Consider the following 14,753-nt stretch of genomic DNA (forward strand, 5'->3'; position numbering starts at 1 on the left):
TGCTTAATTCTCAGGTTACTAGTTGATGGTATGTACAGTATTAAAATATTGCTATTGATTTGACATGGTTTTGATGCACAATTATCTGTATAAAGCACATTGTAAATGAATCATCTATAAAGAGATTTCCGCCTGTGTTTGTATATCATTTATTTTGAGTGTGCAAGCCCCTAGCAGTAAAAGAGTGTATTTTTAACCAGCTCATGGGGTGGTTTGACGCTATTTGCACCGTGTTCATTCTTCTTTTTGCTCTTATCAAATTGGTGTGCCCTCCATTTATATTTGTTTCTACTAAATCGGTGTGCAATATTGCAATAAACATCGAAATAAATTGGTTGACATTAGGTTTATTAATTAGAAAACCAACAACTAAAATGGTATAAAAATTTACTAATTTACATATAATTTAGACCTTTGTCTCTACCACGAACCAGCCGTGCAGAAGCAGACATGTTGCAATGAGAATTGAGTGTCTGTGTACAGAAGGTGAGTGGAAACTTGATACGTATGAATTATCTGTGGTTGCGTTGTATGAGGAGAGCCACGACCAGTAAGTGGGCACCAGGGTATAAACACCGGGTCTGTTTGCAACGGCACATCCTTCTCCCCAACTTACAATGCCAAGTTGATACCAGACTCCTTGTACCGCACAAACAAGGGGTCCCCCGGAGTCTCCCTACAAAACAAAGATTAATGAATTCAATGCAGTTTGTTGTGTTGTTCTCTCTAAATATATTATGTACCTACTGACCATGACTGAATGAAGATCATGTTGTGTATAGCTGTTGGTGGCAAAATAATTAAGTTGTCTACTTTAGTCTAGGCATAAGTTCCTGAGTGGGTATTATGATGTGTGGGATGGTTGTTGGTTGGTTACCCATATATAGCAACCTTAGGATTTGGCAACTGTCTGTCTTCACAAAAGCTTAATTCCTTGGCATCTCATAACGATAACGTTGGACATTTCTTGAACATGGACATCCTCCAGCTCTTTGAGAGAAGGCTACCTATGAAGTACCGGATGTTCCAGGGCTTCCAGTTCTTTTATTTACTGTACATCTGTTGGCTGGGGAATTTCTGCAAGTTCTTTTGCTTTAATCTTGTGTTTCAAAGGTCAGAACAAGAGCAGAGTGGGACAGACAAATCTTGTTTTCAATAGCACTAATATGAACATATTGAAAATATATAATCAATGTTTATTGGAAAATTTTAATTAAATGTTTGCATTTTCCATTATGTTGCCTTAGCTTTTACTGTACAACATTGTGTGGCCCACAAGGGAAGTGAAATCAATGTTATCCTTTTTCATGAACGTCCCATGAATTACCTATGGATGTCCCATGAATATTCTAATAAATGCCTTGTGGATTTTCCATGAATTTCCTATGGATATGTAACACTAGTTTGGGCTAAAATAGGTTAATGTCCAGCTAAACAGTAGAGCAGGGGTTACATTTAATTTACAAGGTAGGGTCTTCGCTAGGTAGGCTACTGTTAGAAATAAAATAAAGGACTCCAGGAGTTTCTTGCAGCAACAGAACAAAATAAGTTTATTTGTCCAAGAAAAATGGTCCACAGGTAGGGTTGACACTTGTCCAGATCTTACCCAGACAGGCAGGTATTTCGAAGGGCAAATTAGGAAATCCAGACAGGAAAATAATGACATGGCGATCAGCCAATCGATGATCGCCACGTCATCAGTCCTGCCCCCGATGTCATCAGTCCAGCCCCCAACATCACCAGCCCACCCGCCCTGCCTCCCGTCCCGTTTTCTCACACAAGCAATGGTGGCAACCCTATCCACAGGGTTATACTATATAATACTATCTAAAGCCTAATTCCCTATACAGCTGTGGTCCCTTCACTATAGGGAGATTCAGAGCCCAGGGGAGACCTACTCCCCACTACAATCCTTGCAGCACAGGCAGCTCATTTTATTTAACCTCTCTATCTTACTCTTCTAGTAAGTACTATGAAAAGTTAATCTATCTCTGGTTGAACCTCATTCATGGGGTTCCCACTCCAGACTTATCTCTAGAGGCACAGGGCACTCTAGGGACCCAGGCTCCCTGAAACACATCCAGCTGGGTCACCAACCAGAAGCCAACAAGGAGGATCCGCCCCTAACTAGGCACTATGTCATAGTGTGGCAGGAAGTGGTCATAGGCCAGTAGGACAATGATTGAAACATTTAAATTAAATAACTAAATACATGGGCATCTGCCCAGCAACTACGGAGATAAGAAAGTGTATGGATTTAAATCCATAGGTATATTTTAGGCAGTCATAATTTGACATATATTTGGTTCTGCGGTGTTGGCTTGGAGATTTCAAACCTTCTTTGCCAGTGGGCTATTTTTTTAGCCTGAATCATGGTATTTACACCTGAATATTTTGGTATAGCAGCTATTTTTGCCAAGCTTTGTTAAAAAATATGTCAACAAGTGGTTACGGTTACATAACATCTGCAGATGTAGGTTTACTAATACTTGAATTAAAGAGTCATCCAATAGCACCAATTTACTGTACTCTTCATTAATTGGCCATATTGCACATGGCTACATAGGAAATCACTTCTTCAATGTTGTCCTCTTGGGACTCCAAGTGCAACAATGTGACCAATGAATGCAGCGTTAAACAGTGATGTCAATGATTAATTGAAAATGAACACGGACTAGACGAAAATAGATCCTGGTAATGCCTAGAGGAGAACAGTTTGATGTTTGTTTGCCACACCCATTTTATTGCAGCTCATCTTTAGGCCCATACACACACACACACACACACAAGTGGGTGCTACACACAGTACATAAAGGAGTCAGTAAAATACATTGGACATCAGCTTCTGGGGCTCATATGACAGTCCCTACATGAGTTTTGGTGCATGAGCCTGTCTAGGGCTTGAGAAACCTGGGAGGTGGATTATCATTACTTTACAATCTACAGATACCTTTGAAAAGAAACGTGGATTAACGTAGGATAAGCAAAGTTTTAAAATAAGTGAATGTAAAATTAATGAGGGGGCTATTCTAAGCACTTTTTAAATTTACATTCATTGTTTTTTTTATTTTGTATTCCAAGATATTAAGGGATACGTGTACTGTTAATATGAATGAATTGTGTTACAACAGCGCCACCTGCTGGTCAGTTTCCCACCAGTCTGACCACCAAGTAGTCAAGGAAGTTGTCAGGAGAAAGAAAGAGGCTTATGTTCTTCTGCTTAGGAAAGATTTGAGAGAGGTTTTAAATTTTTTTCCTAAGCAGGAGAACATCAGAGCAGACTCTTTCTTTCTCCTGACAACTTCCTTGACTACTTGCTGGTCAGACTGGTGGGAAACTGACCAGCAGGTGGCGCTGTTGTAACAAAATTCATTCATATTAACAGCACATGTATCCCTTAATATCTTGGAATAAAATAAATAAATAATAATTTAAAATGACAAAAGTGCTTAGAATAGCACTCTCGTCAATTTTACATTCACTTGTTTTAAAGGTTTATTTATCCTTTAAGGAGACATCTGACCTACCTGACAGGAGTCCTTTTGCCCAGCGGCATATCCAGCACAGATCTGGTCTGTTGGAACTAAGGGAACACTTGAACTGATTCCAGTTCCAACATGATACATCTGGTTACAAGTGGTCCAGTTTATCAGAGGTGTCATCACCTGTCGGAGTGTCTGTGGATATGGAAGATTCACTGGGAAGAAACCAGGTAGAGACAACAGTCTAACTTGGACAACTTATATATTTAAAATAATCTGATCGTATTATTGGGAACATACAGAATAATTCACATAGGGGGTTATTTAGTAAACTCCGAATGTAAAAAATCACGAAAAATTTGTGATTTTTTGTTATAAAATCTGACTTTTAAAAAATCACAAATTTTTCGGAATTTATTAAACTCCAAGGATGGAAAGGTCCGAATCTGAAAATCCAGCATCTCAGACCTGTCAAGGTTGCATATAAGTCAATGGGAGAAGTCCCAATAATTTTTTTGATCTGCGCAATACCCAGAAGTTTTCAGAATTTTCGAGTGAAAATTCCGAAAAAAAACCAAGAAATTTGTGAAAATCAGATGAAAAACAACCGCAAAAAAATTGTGAAAATCTGATTTTTTTTCCCACAAATCAAATTCTCGGGAAAATATAATAATAAATCAGCGTAAAAAACCCGGGCGGATTTGATCAGAATTTGTAGCAGAAAATATTGAGATAAATTCGGACTTTCATAAATAACCCCCTAAATGTGTCCACTGCCCAGACACAAGAAAAGGTAAGAGGAGCATACAGATACAGAAAACAAACATATTCTAGCAAGACAAGATTATTGCTAGATACTCAACACTTAGGGGCACAGTTATCAATATACGAATTTCAAATTCATGCCCCTTAGGGGCAGATTTATTATGGGATGAATCAAAAGTCAAAATTCACATATCCAAATTTTAATCCACAAAATTTGTATGTAAATTTGTGACATTTATCACACCTCGACCATGGAAACAGTACTAATTCGAATATTCACCACCTAAAATCTGCCGAGTTTATTTACAAGTCATTGGCAGAGATCTGTTAAATTGTTAATTGTCTTCCTGACATTCAATTTTTTTTCGGAGGGAAAACTCAATTTAAATTTGATTTGAATTTTCGGTCGGGACTATTCGATCAAATATTAGAAGTTATAATTTTTTCTTAAATAAACTCCCATTCACATAAATTTGAAATTCGACCTTTGATAAATCTGCCCATTAACTATGAATATCCTGTTGAGTCAAAGGTAAAGGAGTAGCTTATATAGAATAAGTACCCAATGATACTCTGTCTAGATGGATAGTAGGAGAGTGCTGAATAACCAATGAAAAACCTCAGATGTACTGTATACTGCTTCAGTGGATGGCAATGTATGTGGTGCCTCTGGAATAAGAAACCACAGATATACCTGGCTTAAAGGGATACTGTCATGGGAAAAATGTTTTTTCAAAACACATCAGTTAATAGTGCTGCTCCAGCAGAATTCTGCACTGAAATCCATTTCTCAAAAGAGCAAACAGATTTTTTTATATTTAATTTTGAAATCTGACATGGGGCTAGAAATTTTGTAAGTTTCACAGCTGCCCACAGTCATGTGATTTGTGCTCTGATAAACTTCAGTCACTCTTTACTGCTGTACTGCAAGTTGGAGTGATATCACCCCTTCCCTTTCCCCCCCAGCAGTCAAACAACAGAACAATGGGAAGGTAACCAGATAACAGCTCCCTAACACAAGATAACAGCTGCCTGGTAGATCTAAGAACAACACTCAATAGTAAAATCCAGGTCCCACTGAGACACATTCAGTTACATTGAGTAGGAGAAACAACAGGCTGCCAGAAAGCAGTTACATCCTAAAGTGCTGGCTCTTTCAGAAAGCACATGACCAGGCAAAATGACCTGAGATGCACCTACACACCAATATTACAACTAAAAAATACATTATTGGGTTAGGAATGACATATTATATGGTAGAGTGAATTATCTGCAGTGTAAACAGTGTAATTTGGAAATAAAAACTACTTCATAAAAATCATGACAGAATCCCTTTATCCAGAAGACGGTCAATGGGAGCAGTAGATATAGAACGAGGACCATGGATGTAGCTTGCTCAGACAAAGTAATAATTCATATACAACAATAACTTCATGGCACTCCTGATTACTGGTGGGGGAGTGGACAAAAAAGAAAGGCTTCAAATCCCTGCAGATAACCCCCAGAGGTAGAGGGTCCTACAAAAAATCTGGAGGATGTGCTGAGTCCATCATATAATCAACACCTTTCTAAATCACTTTTCCAAAAGAATCTCTAAACAAAAGGGTCCCTGAATACTAAGCAGCTCTAGTCTGTGGCTAAAGATTTTTTAAAGATCCGATCATCATTGTGGGACCACGATTATCTCGAAACGATCATACGAATTGTCCATCAACTAAAAAGACCAATTTGCCAGGAAAACAAAGGGGAGCTGAATGCTTGGCCCGGCAAACATAGATAGATTGCACTGGGGCCGATAAAGATTTTTTAACCTGGCCGATCAATTTCCTGACAGATGTCGGCCGAAAAATCATAAGATGTACGATCGTTCCAATACCACTAACTGCACGATAATTTCAAAGGATTGGTCGGGAAAATCAGTCGTTTGGCAAGAAAAATCTTTGCGTCTATATGGGGAGCTTTAGACAAAATGTGTACAGTCACAATGATCTTCTATCCTTTACATTGAATACATTTAAAACCACAGAAAGTCTCTTTTCAGGTTGGAGGGGCTACAACAGAGACATTGCAGTTATTAGTGCAAGAAGAACAATAACACCAGTGGTGAACTGGAAGTTATGATGAGTGGGTGGCGAGGGTATGGCTGATGTGTAGCCGAAAGATTTGAGAAAGGTTTCTACTTTTTTTCCTAAGCAGAAGAACATCAGAGCAGCCTCTTTCTTTCTCCTGACAACTTCCTTGACTACTTGGTGGTCAGACTGGTGGGAAACTGACCAGCAGGTGGCGCTGTTGGAACATAATTCATTCATATTAACAGTACATGTATCCCTTAATATCTTGGAATAAAAATTTTACACTCACTTATTTTCAAGGTTTACTTATCCTTTAAGAGTTTCATGGGACACCTTACGTTATTGAAATGAAAAACACTCACCTGCAGAGCCAATATTGCCCCATCCAGTGACCCAGCATTGCATGTTTTCATAAAAACTGTCGGATGTGGAAGGTAGGCAGACTGGAAGGATGTACTTGGTATAGGCGATGGGGCTTGTTAATTTCAGTAGAGCAATATCTCCTTGGTCCCCTGGGCGAGTAAACAATGAGTTCATAATAACACGGTCTACATTGGATATGATCTCATTAGAAGTTGCGATTGATAGCTGGTATGCACCAAGCCGAACTTGATACTTAGCTGGAGACTTGGAGCTGGTGGGAAAATAAACAGAAGTACATCAGCAAAGGCTTGCTCACCATTTTCTCTGTGTAGTAGATATACAATAAAATCTAGGAGAGCAAACAAGTATTTACTCTATATTCCCCATTACAATGGGCCTTCTGTAGTATCTGTTGAGCATTTTGTCTCAATCTTACCCTATGGGAGTTATTTATCAAAGGCCGAATTTATCTCAGTATTTTCGTCTACAAACTACGAACAAATCCGCTTGGGTTTTTTACACTTATTTATTATTAAATTTTTCCCCGAAAATTTGCTTTGCTGGAAAAAAAAGAGTCAGGTTTTCAAGCTTTTTTCAGATTTTTCACCCTGAAAAGTTTGGGGTATTGCACGAAACTCAGCGCACATCACAAAATCATTGAGACTTCTACCATTGACTTATATGCAACCTCTGAGATGCCAGATTTTCTGATTCTGTCCAATTTTATAAAAGAAAAAAAAACACAATTTTTTTCGTGATTTTTGCATTCGGAGTTTAGTAAATAACTCCCTATGACTTCATGTCTTCCTCAGCAACACTATATTCTGGAGTGGGTGGTGGCAGAGTGGAGAAGACTGCCTTGGTTGCTAAGCACATATAATCATGGAACTAGCTCTACATAGTGATGGGCGCATTTATTCGCCAGGCACAGATTTGTGGCGAATTTCCACGTTTCGCCGCCTGCAAAACAAATTTGTGATTTTGCAGTAAAAATGTAGATGCCGCCCATGATTAACAGTTGTCGTCAACGTTTCGTGAATTTTTCATCCATTTCGCAAATTTCACAGGAAATTTGCGAATTTCATGGAGAAGCAAAACGGGACAAATCTGCCCATCACTAGCTCTATATAATTCACTGGGAAGAGTTGATCATATGCTCATCATCATCATCATCATAGACCTGAATAGAAAACCCATTCCCGTTGCAGTATTTCTGGTTTTCTCTAGGAAATGTTCACCCAAAACATATTTCTCATTGCACAGAAAACAACATAGTTCTATTGACATCGAGAAAGAGACACTTACTATTCAAAGCAGTGGGCGGCTGTCAGGATCCACTGGTTGGAGATCACAGACCCCCCGCAGATATGTGAACCTCTGTAGAGTAGACTGATCTGCCAGGGCCACGCCCCATATGTGGCATCAGTACCTCCCACTATCCTACTTGAACCCAATGGAGAACCACATATCCGAGGGCTAGAAGTTGTATTCTGAGAGATTGTAGGGGGTGCAGAAACTGAGGGAGAGAGAGAGAGAGATTTTAAAAATATCTTTGCACCTATAAAATATGTTTTATTCCTCAGCTACACTGCTATGCCTCCTATGAATATTCAGAACCCAGTTACTATAATTCCCTTAGGCTCTATGGTTATGTACTGCTCCATAATTAAACATGAACTGGGGTCTAATGAGGGGCGAATTTCTCCTGTTTCGCTTCACCGAAAAATTCACAAAAAATTAGTGATACTCAAAAATTGATGCAGGCGTGAAAGTCAATATGCGATATTGAACCAAGTGACTTTTTGGACGCATGTCCAAAATTTTTTGACACTGAGAAGTTCCTCACCAATGTATTTGCCAGAGGCGAAACACTGAAATTTGCTGCGAATTTGCATTAAGCAAATTTATTCGCCCATCACTAGCAGTGTCGGGCTAGTCCCCTCTCCTCTCTCAGATTCGTCAAAAAAAAAGTTTTTCTTAGGCACCGCGCAGTGTGATCTGTGCATGCGTGCGGCACCTGTTCACCGAGGAATGCTGAGCGCACCCGGCGTGTCATAATAAGGGGACACATCAGATTAGGGGGGGCGGGTGGTTGGAGGTGGCCCTGGACAGCAGTCCCGGTGGGCCCCGGGCCCCCCTGTCCAACCCTGATCACTAGTGAGGTGAGACAGCTCTACATAAATTAGGCTTGCACCTAAATTAGTTAACTAGCCCAATTCAGCCCTTTGGTAAATGATTGTGTTTTGCCCCAGCAGTGGCTTTTGCAAATTGATTGCAACCTTCACAGTTATCAATGTACCTCTCAAATCAAACAATGTAACTCTCAAAAACTATTAAAGGGTTTGTTCACCTTTAAATTAAATTATAATGTAGAGAGTGAAATTCTGAGTTTGCACCCGGTTTTAGTATTTTATTGTTTGTGGTTTTAGAGTTAGCTTTTTATTCGGCAGCTCTCCAGTTTGCGATCTGGTTGTTAGGATTCGAATTCCCCTAGCAACCATGCACTGATTTGAATAAGAGACTGGAATATGAATAGGAGAGGACTGAATAGAAAGAGGAGTAATAAAAAGTAGCAATAACAATAAATTGGTAGCCTTACATAGTATTTGTTTTTTTTAGATGGGGTCAATTGGAAAGCTGGAAGGAGTCAGAAAAAGAAGAAGGCAATTAATTCAAATATTATAAAAAAATTAATGATGGCGACCAATTGAAAAGTTGCTTAGTATTAACCAAACATATTAAACATTTATTTAAAGGTGAACCACCTCTTTAAAGTCATCCTGTCCACCGTCACCCTAAATCTGTCCATCTGAATCTGGCCAAGGAGGTGATGAAGGATAAGGTGAATAGAATTTATGGAGAATAGGATGAAGAAAAATGATAAATTGCTACAAAATCTGTAGATGCAAGATTAAATGATTAATCCTAAAGGCCAACATGTTTTACTCCAGATTAACATCAAGATCTTTGTTTGCCGTCAGAATAGCTTTATAATGTTCTGACTACAAAAATCAGCAATTAGTCAAACGTAAGTTGACAAGAGTGGAGTGTAAAGCCCTTTGTTAATATCTATTGATCTTCTGTCTATTTGGATTAGGGCAAAGAGTGAACCATCATGAATTGTTGATCAGTTGACTGAAAATATCATTACCCTGGATGTTGCCTTAGTTACTGACCATGAACAAATAATATGTTTAAAACAGCCTCCTGCCATAATGATACCTTTATAAAAACCCTACTAGAGGAGACCAGCCAGCGCCCATGATCAATAGAAGGTGGAATGTTCCAACATCCAAGCATTGAAGAGTGCATCACTTATACAACACTTTAGAACTACTCAAGTCGCATCATCTGCAAAATAGGTTTCAACAGAGACTAAAACCATAGTTGAAAACAAAGCAGTACAACAAAGTCATTCTCTGAACTATTAAGTATTGGCCGGGATGACAAAGCTCCCCCGCCGTTTACATGTCACCTGGAAATTATAGGTCTTCTTCTTCAACTGTCCTTCAACAGGACCAGGGGTCATATGGTCCTAACTACAACATTGTTGTTAAAACGGACTTCAGGTATGGGATCCATTATCCGAAATATCCAGAAAGCTACGAATTAGGGAAAAGTTGTCTCCCGTAGACTCCTTTATAAGGTATGAAGATCTAAATTACGGAAAGATCTCTTTTTCAGGAAAACCCCAGGTCCCAAGCATTCTGGATAACAGGTCCCAAACCTGTACTATTATAGAGATTACTATGTAATGCAAGTGTTTTAAGATATTTAAAGAACAACAACGATGCTTAACCCAGAGTTAAAAGGTTGAACGTGTCTTATTTCAACCTAACCCTACTATGTTATTATATCACACTACATGTGATTGAAAACGCTTGCACACTTTGCTCCTCCATCATCATTTTTACATGGCAGGACATGTCTGCTGAGATTGGCAGATGGGGATTTAGAAAAAAAAAATACTGCTGCTTATTTTTGAAGTTTTAGTATAACCGAGGGGCTACTGGGTCCCACAGATAATTAATATTTAAGTCATTCCAACAAAGATCTCAACATTAATTCCTGGGAAGTCCCTTGAGCTGGAGTAAATCCATGTTGGCTTTTTTAGGATCAGTAATAGAGCCACTTAATTTTATACCCACTGATTTTGTTATCTGCAAGTAACTTGTCATTCTCTTCCTCTTTACCCCAATATAACCTAGACTTGGGGGCAGATGTATCAAGGGTCGAATATCGAGGGTTAATTAACCCTCGATATTCGACTGCCAAATTAAAATCCTTCGACTTCGAATATCAAAGTCGAAGGATTTTGCGCAATTCCTTTGAAGGAGCGATCGAAGGAATAATCGTTCGATCGAACGATTAAATCCTTCGAACCGAATGATTTGAAGGATTTTAATCCATCGATTGAAGGATTATCCTTCGATCAGAAAAACCTTGGAAAGCCTATGGGGACCTTCCCCATAGGCTAACATTGGCCTCGGTAGGTTTTAGGTGGCGAACTAGGGGGGTCGAAGAAATTTTTAAAGAGACAGTACTTTGATTATCGAATGGTCGAATATTCGAACGATTTTTAGTTCGAAACGTTCGATTCGAAGTCGAAGGTCATAGTCGAAGGAGCCAATTCGATGGTCGAAGTAGCCAAAAAAACATTCGAAAATCTAATTTTTTTCCTCTGTATTCCTCTATTCCTTCCCTTGAGCTTAGTGAATGGGCCCCTTGGTGTATAAGAAATTTTTGAGATATATTTGCACTAAAAATGACTATATCTGCTCAGAGGTTTGGAGCTCAACAAAAGGCAGCGATGTCCTTCCCATCTGCTGAGACTGGCAGACTATAGTCATTTAGAAATAATGGAGAGGCTACTGGGTCCAACAGCAAATTCATTTTAACATAATTTCAACAAAGATCTCAAGGTTAATCTTTATTCCCGGTCCCTTGAGCTGAAGTGAATCCATATTGGTTTTTGGGATCAGTACAGGTTTGAGAACCCACATTGCTTGAGTTTTCTGGATAACCGATCTTTCCGTAATTTGGATCTGCTTACCTTACGTCCACTATAAAATCATGTAAACATGAATTAAACCCAAATAGGATTATTTTGCCTTCAATAAGGACTGATGATCTCTTAGTTGGGATCAAGTACAAGGCACTGTTATTATCACAGAGAAAAATTTGAATTACTTGAATAAAATGGAGTCTATGGGAGACTGTCTTTCTGTAATTAGGAGCTTTCTTGATAACAGGTTTACGAATAACGTATTCTTGCATCTACTGATTTTGGTATTGTCACGTTCAGCACCCCAAATCCAGAACCAGTGCTAGGCTCCCTGGTCTCGGCTCTTGCTTCTGCCTTTAACAGCCGCCTTTCACCTCTGGAGGAGCCCTCGGCTAATTGGATGCCACCAGGTCTTATTAAGAGAGGAGCAAAGCTACAGGTTCTGGACGAGCAAAGGGGCACGATCGTCTCACCAAGGATACTGGATGGAAGGACACCACTAGGAAGGAGGGCCAGACAACACATCGTGGAACCGGCAGGCCGGGCCAGCACAAGCAGAGGTAGAATAGTCAGACAGGCCGAAATCAGGATTGGAGAGCGTAGAATAGTCAGACAGGCCGGAATCAGGATTGGAGAGCGTAGAATAGTCAGACAGGCAAGGATCAGCTTGGAGAGGTCAGAATAAACAGGCAGGCAAGGGTCTGGATACAGAGTACAGAATAGTCAGGCAAAGCAAGAGTCAAACACCAGAGGATCAATAGGAATCACTAAAGTATAGCACCAGGAACAAACTAATTGAACCTAACAACGGGCAATGCCCCTTTAAATAGTTTGAATTTTGCGCGATGACGTCATCAGGCCAGTGCATAAACCTGGAAGCGCATGGCCGCGCGCGCCAGAGATGCGGCGAGGGACCCCGATGCCCACTAAACCACCAGGGAAAGTCAGTAATGTTACATTACCACCCTCTCAAGGAGGGACCACTGGACCTTCAAAATTATCAGGAGACCTGGGATGGAACGGTCTCCTAAGGTGGTTAACCCGGACATCGTATCTGGCCAGATTCTTAACCAACTCAGGAGGAGGACATGATTGCTGATGGACCTCTATGGCAGGTTTCAACACAGAAACATGAAACAAGTTAGATAATGTAAACATATCAGGTAACTTGAGACAGACAGTGGTTGGGTTCACAATCTCAACAATAGGATATGGACCAATAATTCTGGGCCCCTGCTTAAGAAATGGAATTTTAAGCTTGATATTGCCTGTGGATAGACAAACCAAGTCCCCAACCCCTACAGGAGCCAAGGTAACCCCAGAATTAATGGGGCGAGGAACCATCAAGAACGTGAAAAGCTAATTTTTCACAATGAATATTGTTTACACGCATAAAGCCTTGGATTTTTGGGTTACCAGACCTGATCCCAGTGGGGTTTTATCAATTGCAGAAATCCTCATAGGAGGTGTAAGGGGAATATTATACCTTCCTGCGAAGGCAGCATCTAAGAAATTTCCCCCAGGCGGCGTTTCACAAATTTTTCAATGTTTTGCGAATTTCACGGGAAATTCGTGAATTTTTGGGTGAAGTGAAATGGGACAAATTCGCCCATCACTACAAACTAATTGAAACTAACATTTGGCAATGTGTTTAATCACAAAGCCCCTTTAAATAGTTTGAATTTTGTGCCATTGCGTGATGATGTCATCACGGCGGTGCATAAACCCCGGAAGCGTGCTGTCGCGCGGCATGGCAGAACCGGTGCTGAAGGGAGCAGGCAGCACGCGGAGGGTGTCCCTGCCGGAGAAGCGTCGGTGGACCGCACCGCCCACTAGACTACCAGGAAGAGCCACTGGACCACCAGGGAAAGTTAGTAACATTAGTTATCTTCTAGCAACTTGTCATTTTCTTCCTCTTTACTCCTTCTTTAATTTGCGTACAAGAAAATATTAGGAATTATTTACATTGAAAATGTTTATTCTGCCATATTGTTGACAGTCTGGGATCCAATAGAGAGAACCAAGAGCAGAGCAGACAGCACGAGTCCCAACAGTCTCTCAGGAATCAGTAGATCAGTGATCCTCAACCAGTGGCTTGTGGTGTTGCTCATCAGCCCATTGGATGTTGCTCCCAGTGGCCTTAAAACATATGCTTATTTTTGAATACCTGCCTTGAAGACAAGTTTAATTGCAAAAGAACAGTTGTACTGCCATCCAGAGCCTCCTGTAGTCTGCCAGTCCACATAGGTGCTACCAATAGCCAATTGCAGACCTTATTTGGCACCCTAGGAACTTTTTGCATGCTGATGTTGCTCTCCAACTTGTTTACACTTGAAGGTGGCTCACTGGTAAAAAAGGTTAGGGACCTCTGCAGTAGACCATTTAATAATAACAGGCCTATAAATAAATGAAATAATTGTAGCCATGCTAAGTTGTCAAATTGTTTTAGTATAGAGAATCAGTAATTGCATTAATTTCTGGTGCTGACTAGCTCGGCTCTTTGTTTGACTCATTAATGCTTCCACTAAGTAAAGTCCTGCCCCAAAACCTTAAGACATAAGAGTATATACAGTAGAATCACATATCCCCAGCCCCTAATACTTATAAAGGTGCTTACCCAACAGAAACAGGGTGATCCCAACAAACTCCAGGAACTCCATTGTTTCAGCCCCACTATGAGCTGCTGTTGAAGCAGTGGGTACAGCGGAGCACTGTCACCTCTTGGCCAACATCTTTTGGATTAATAGGTTTGAGATCCTCCCAGGTTTGGGTTCACTCTGTTGTCCTGTATACGTCACATGCTGCATAGAGGTAAAACAAACATAGAAATATAATCATTCCTGTTCCTCATAAGGGGGAATCTCACCAAACCGGTTTTGAGAGGACTATAACTTGCCCTTAGCAAGTAATTACAAAGGAAACTCAATGGTTTGTGTACGTTGTACTGGGTATATCTGAGCAGGCGATGGGACCAATATGTTTGGCCAGTCTCACCGGTACTTCGGATTCCGCTTGTTGTCATGTGTCACTGTGACTTTCATTACATGGGAATAAAGCCATATCTCT

The 14,753-nt window shown here is 40.2% G+C and overlaps 1 protein-coding gene across 1 annotated transcript; it reads right to left on the minus strand.

Annotated features, from left to right (window-relative positions):
• Positions 1-243: 243 nt before the first annotated feature.
• On the minus strand, positions 244-14,491 carry MGC82715 (protein; the record flags this gene model as incomplete). The annotated part of the gene is given in 5 exon segments (NM_001092435.1): positions 244-676; positions 3,528-3,697; positions 6,682-6,953; positions 7,988-8,198; positions 14,305-14,491. Coding segments are annotated over 5 exon segments (966 nt in total). The 3' UTR covers positions 244-406.
• Between the last annotated feature and the right edge of the window lie 262 nt (positions 14,492-14,753).

The sequence above is a fragment of the Xenopus laevis genome, chromosome 9_10S, assembly GCF_017654675.1.
Source record: "Xenopus laevis strain J_2021 chromosome 9_10S, Xenopus_laevis_v10.1, whole genome shotgun sequence".
NCBI lineage: Eukaryota > Metazoa > Chordata > Amphibia > Anura > Pipidae > Xenopus > Xenopus laevis.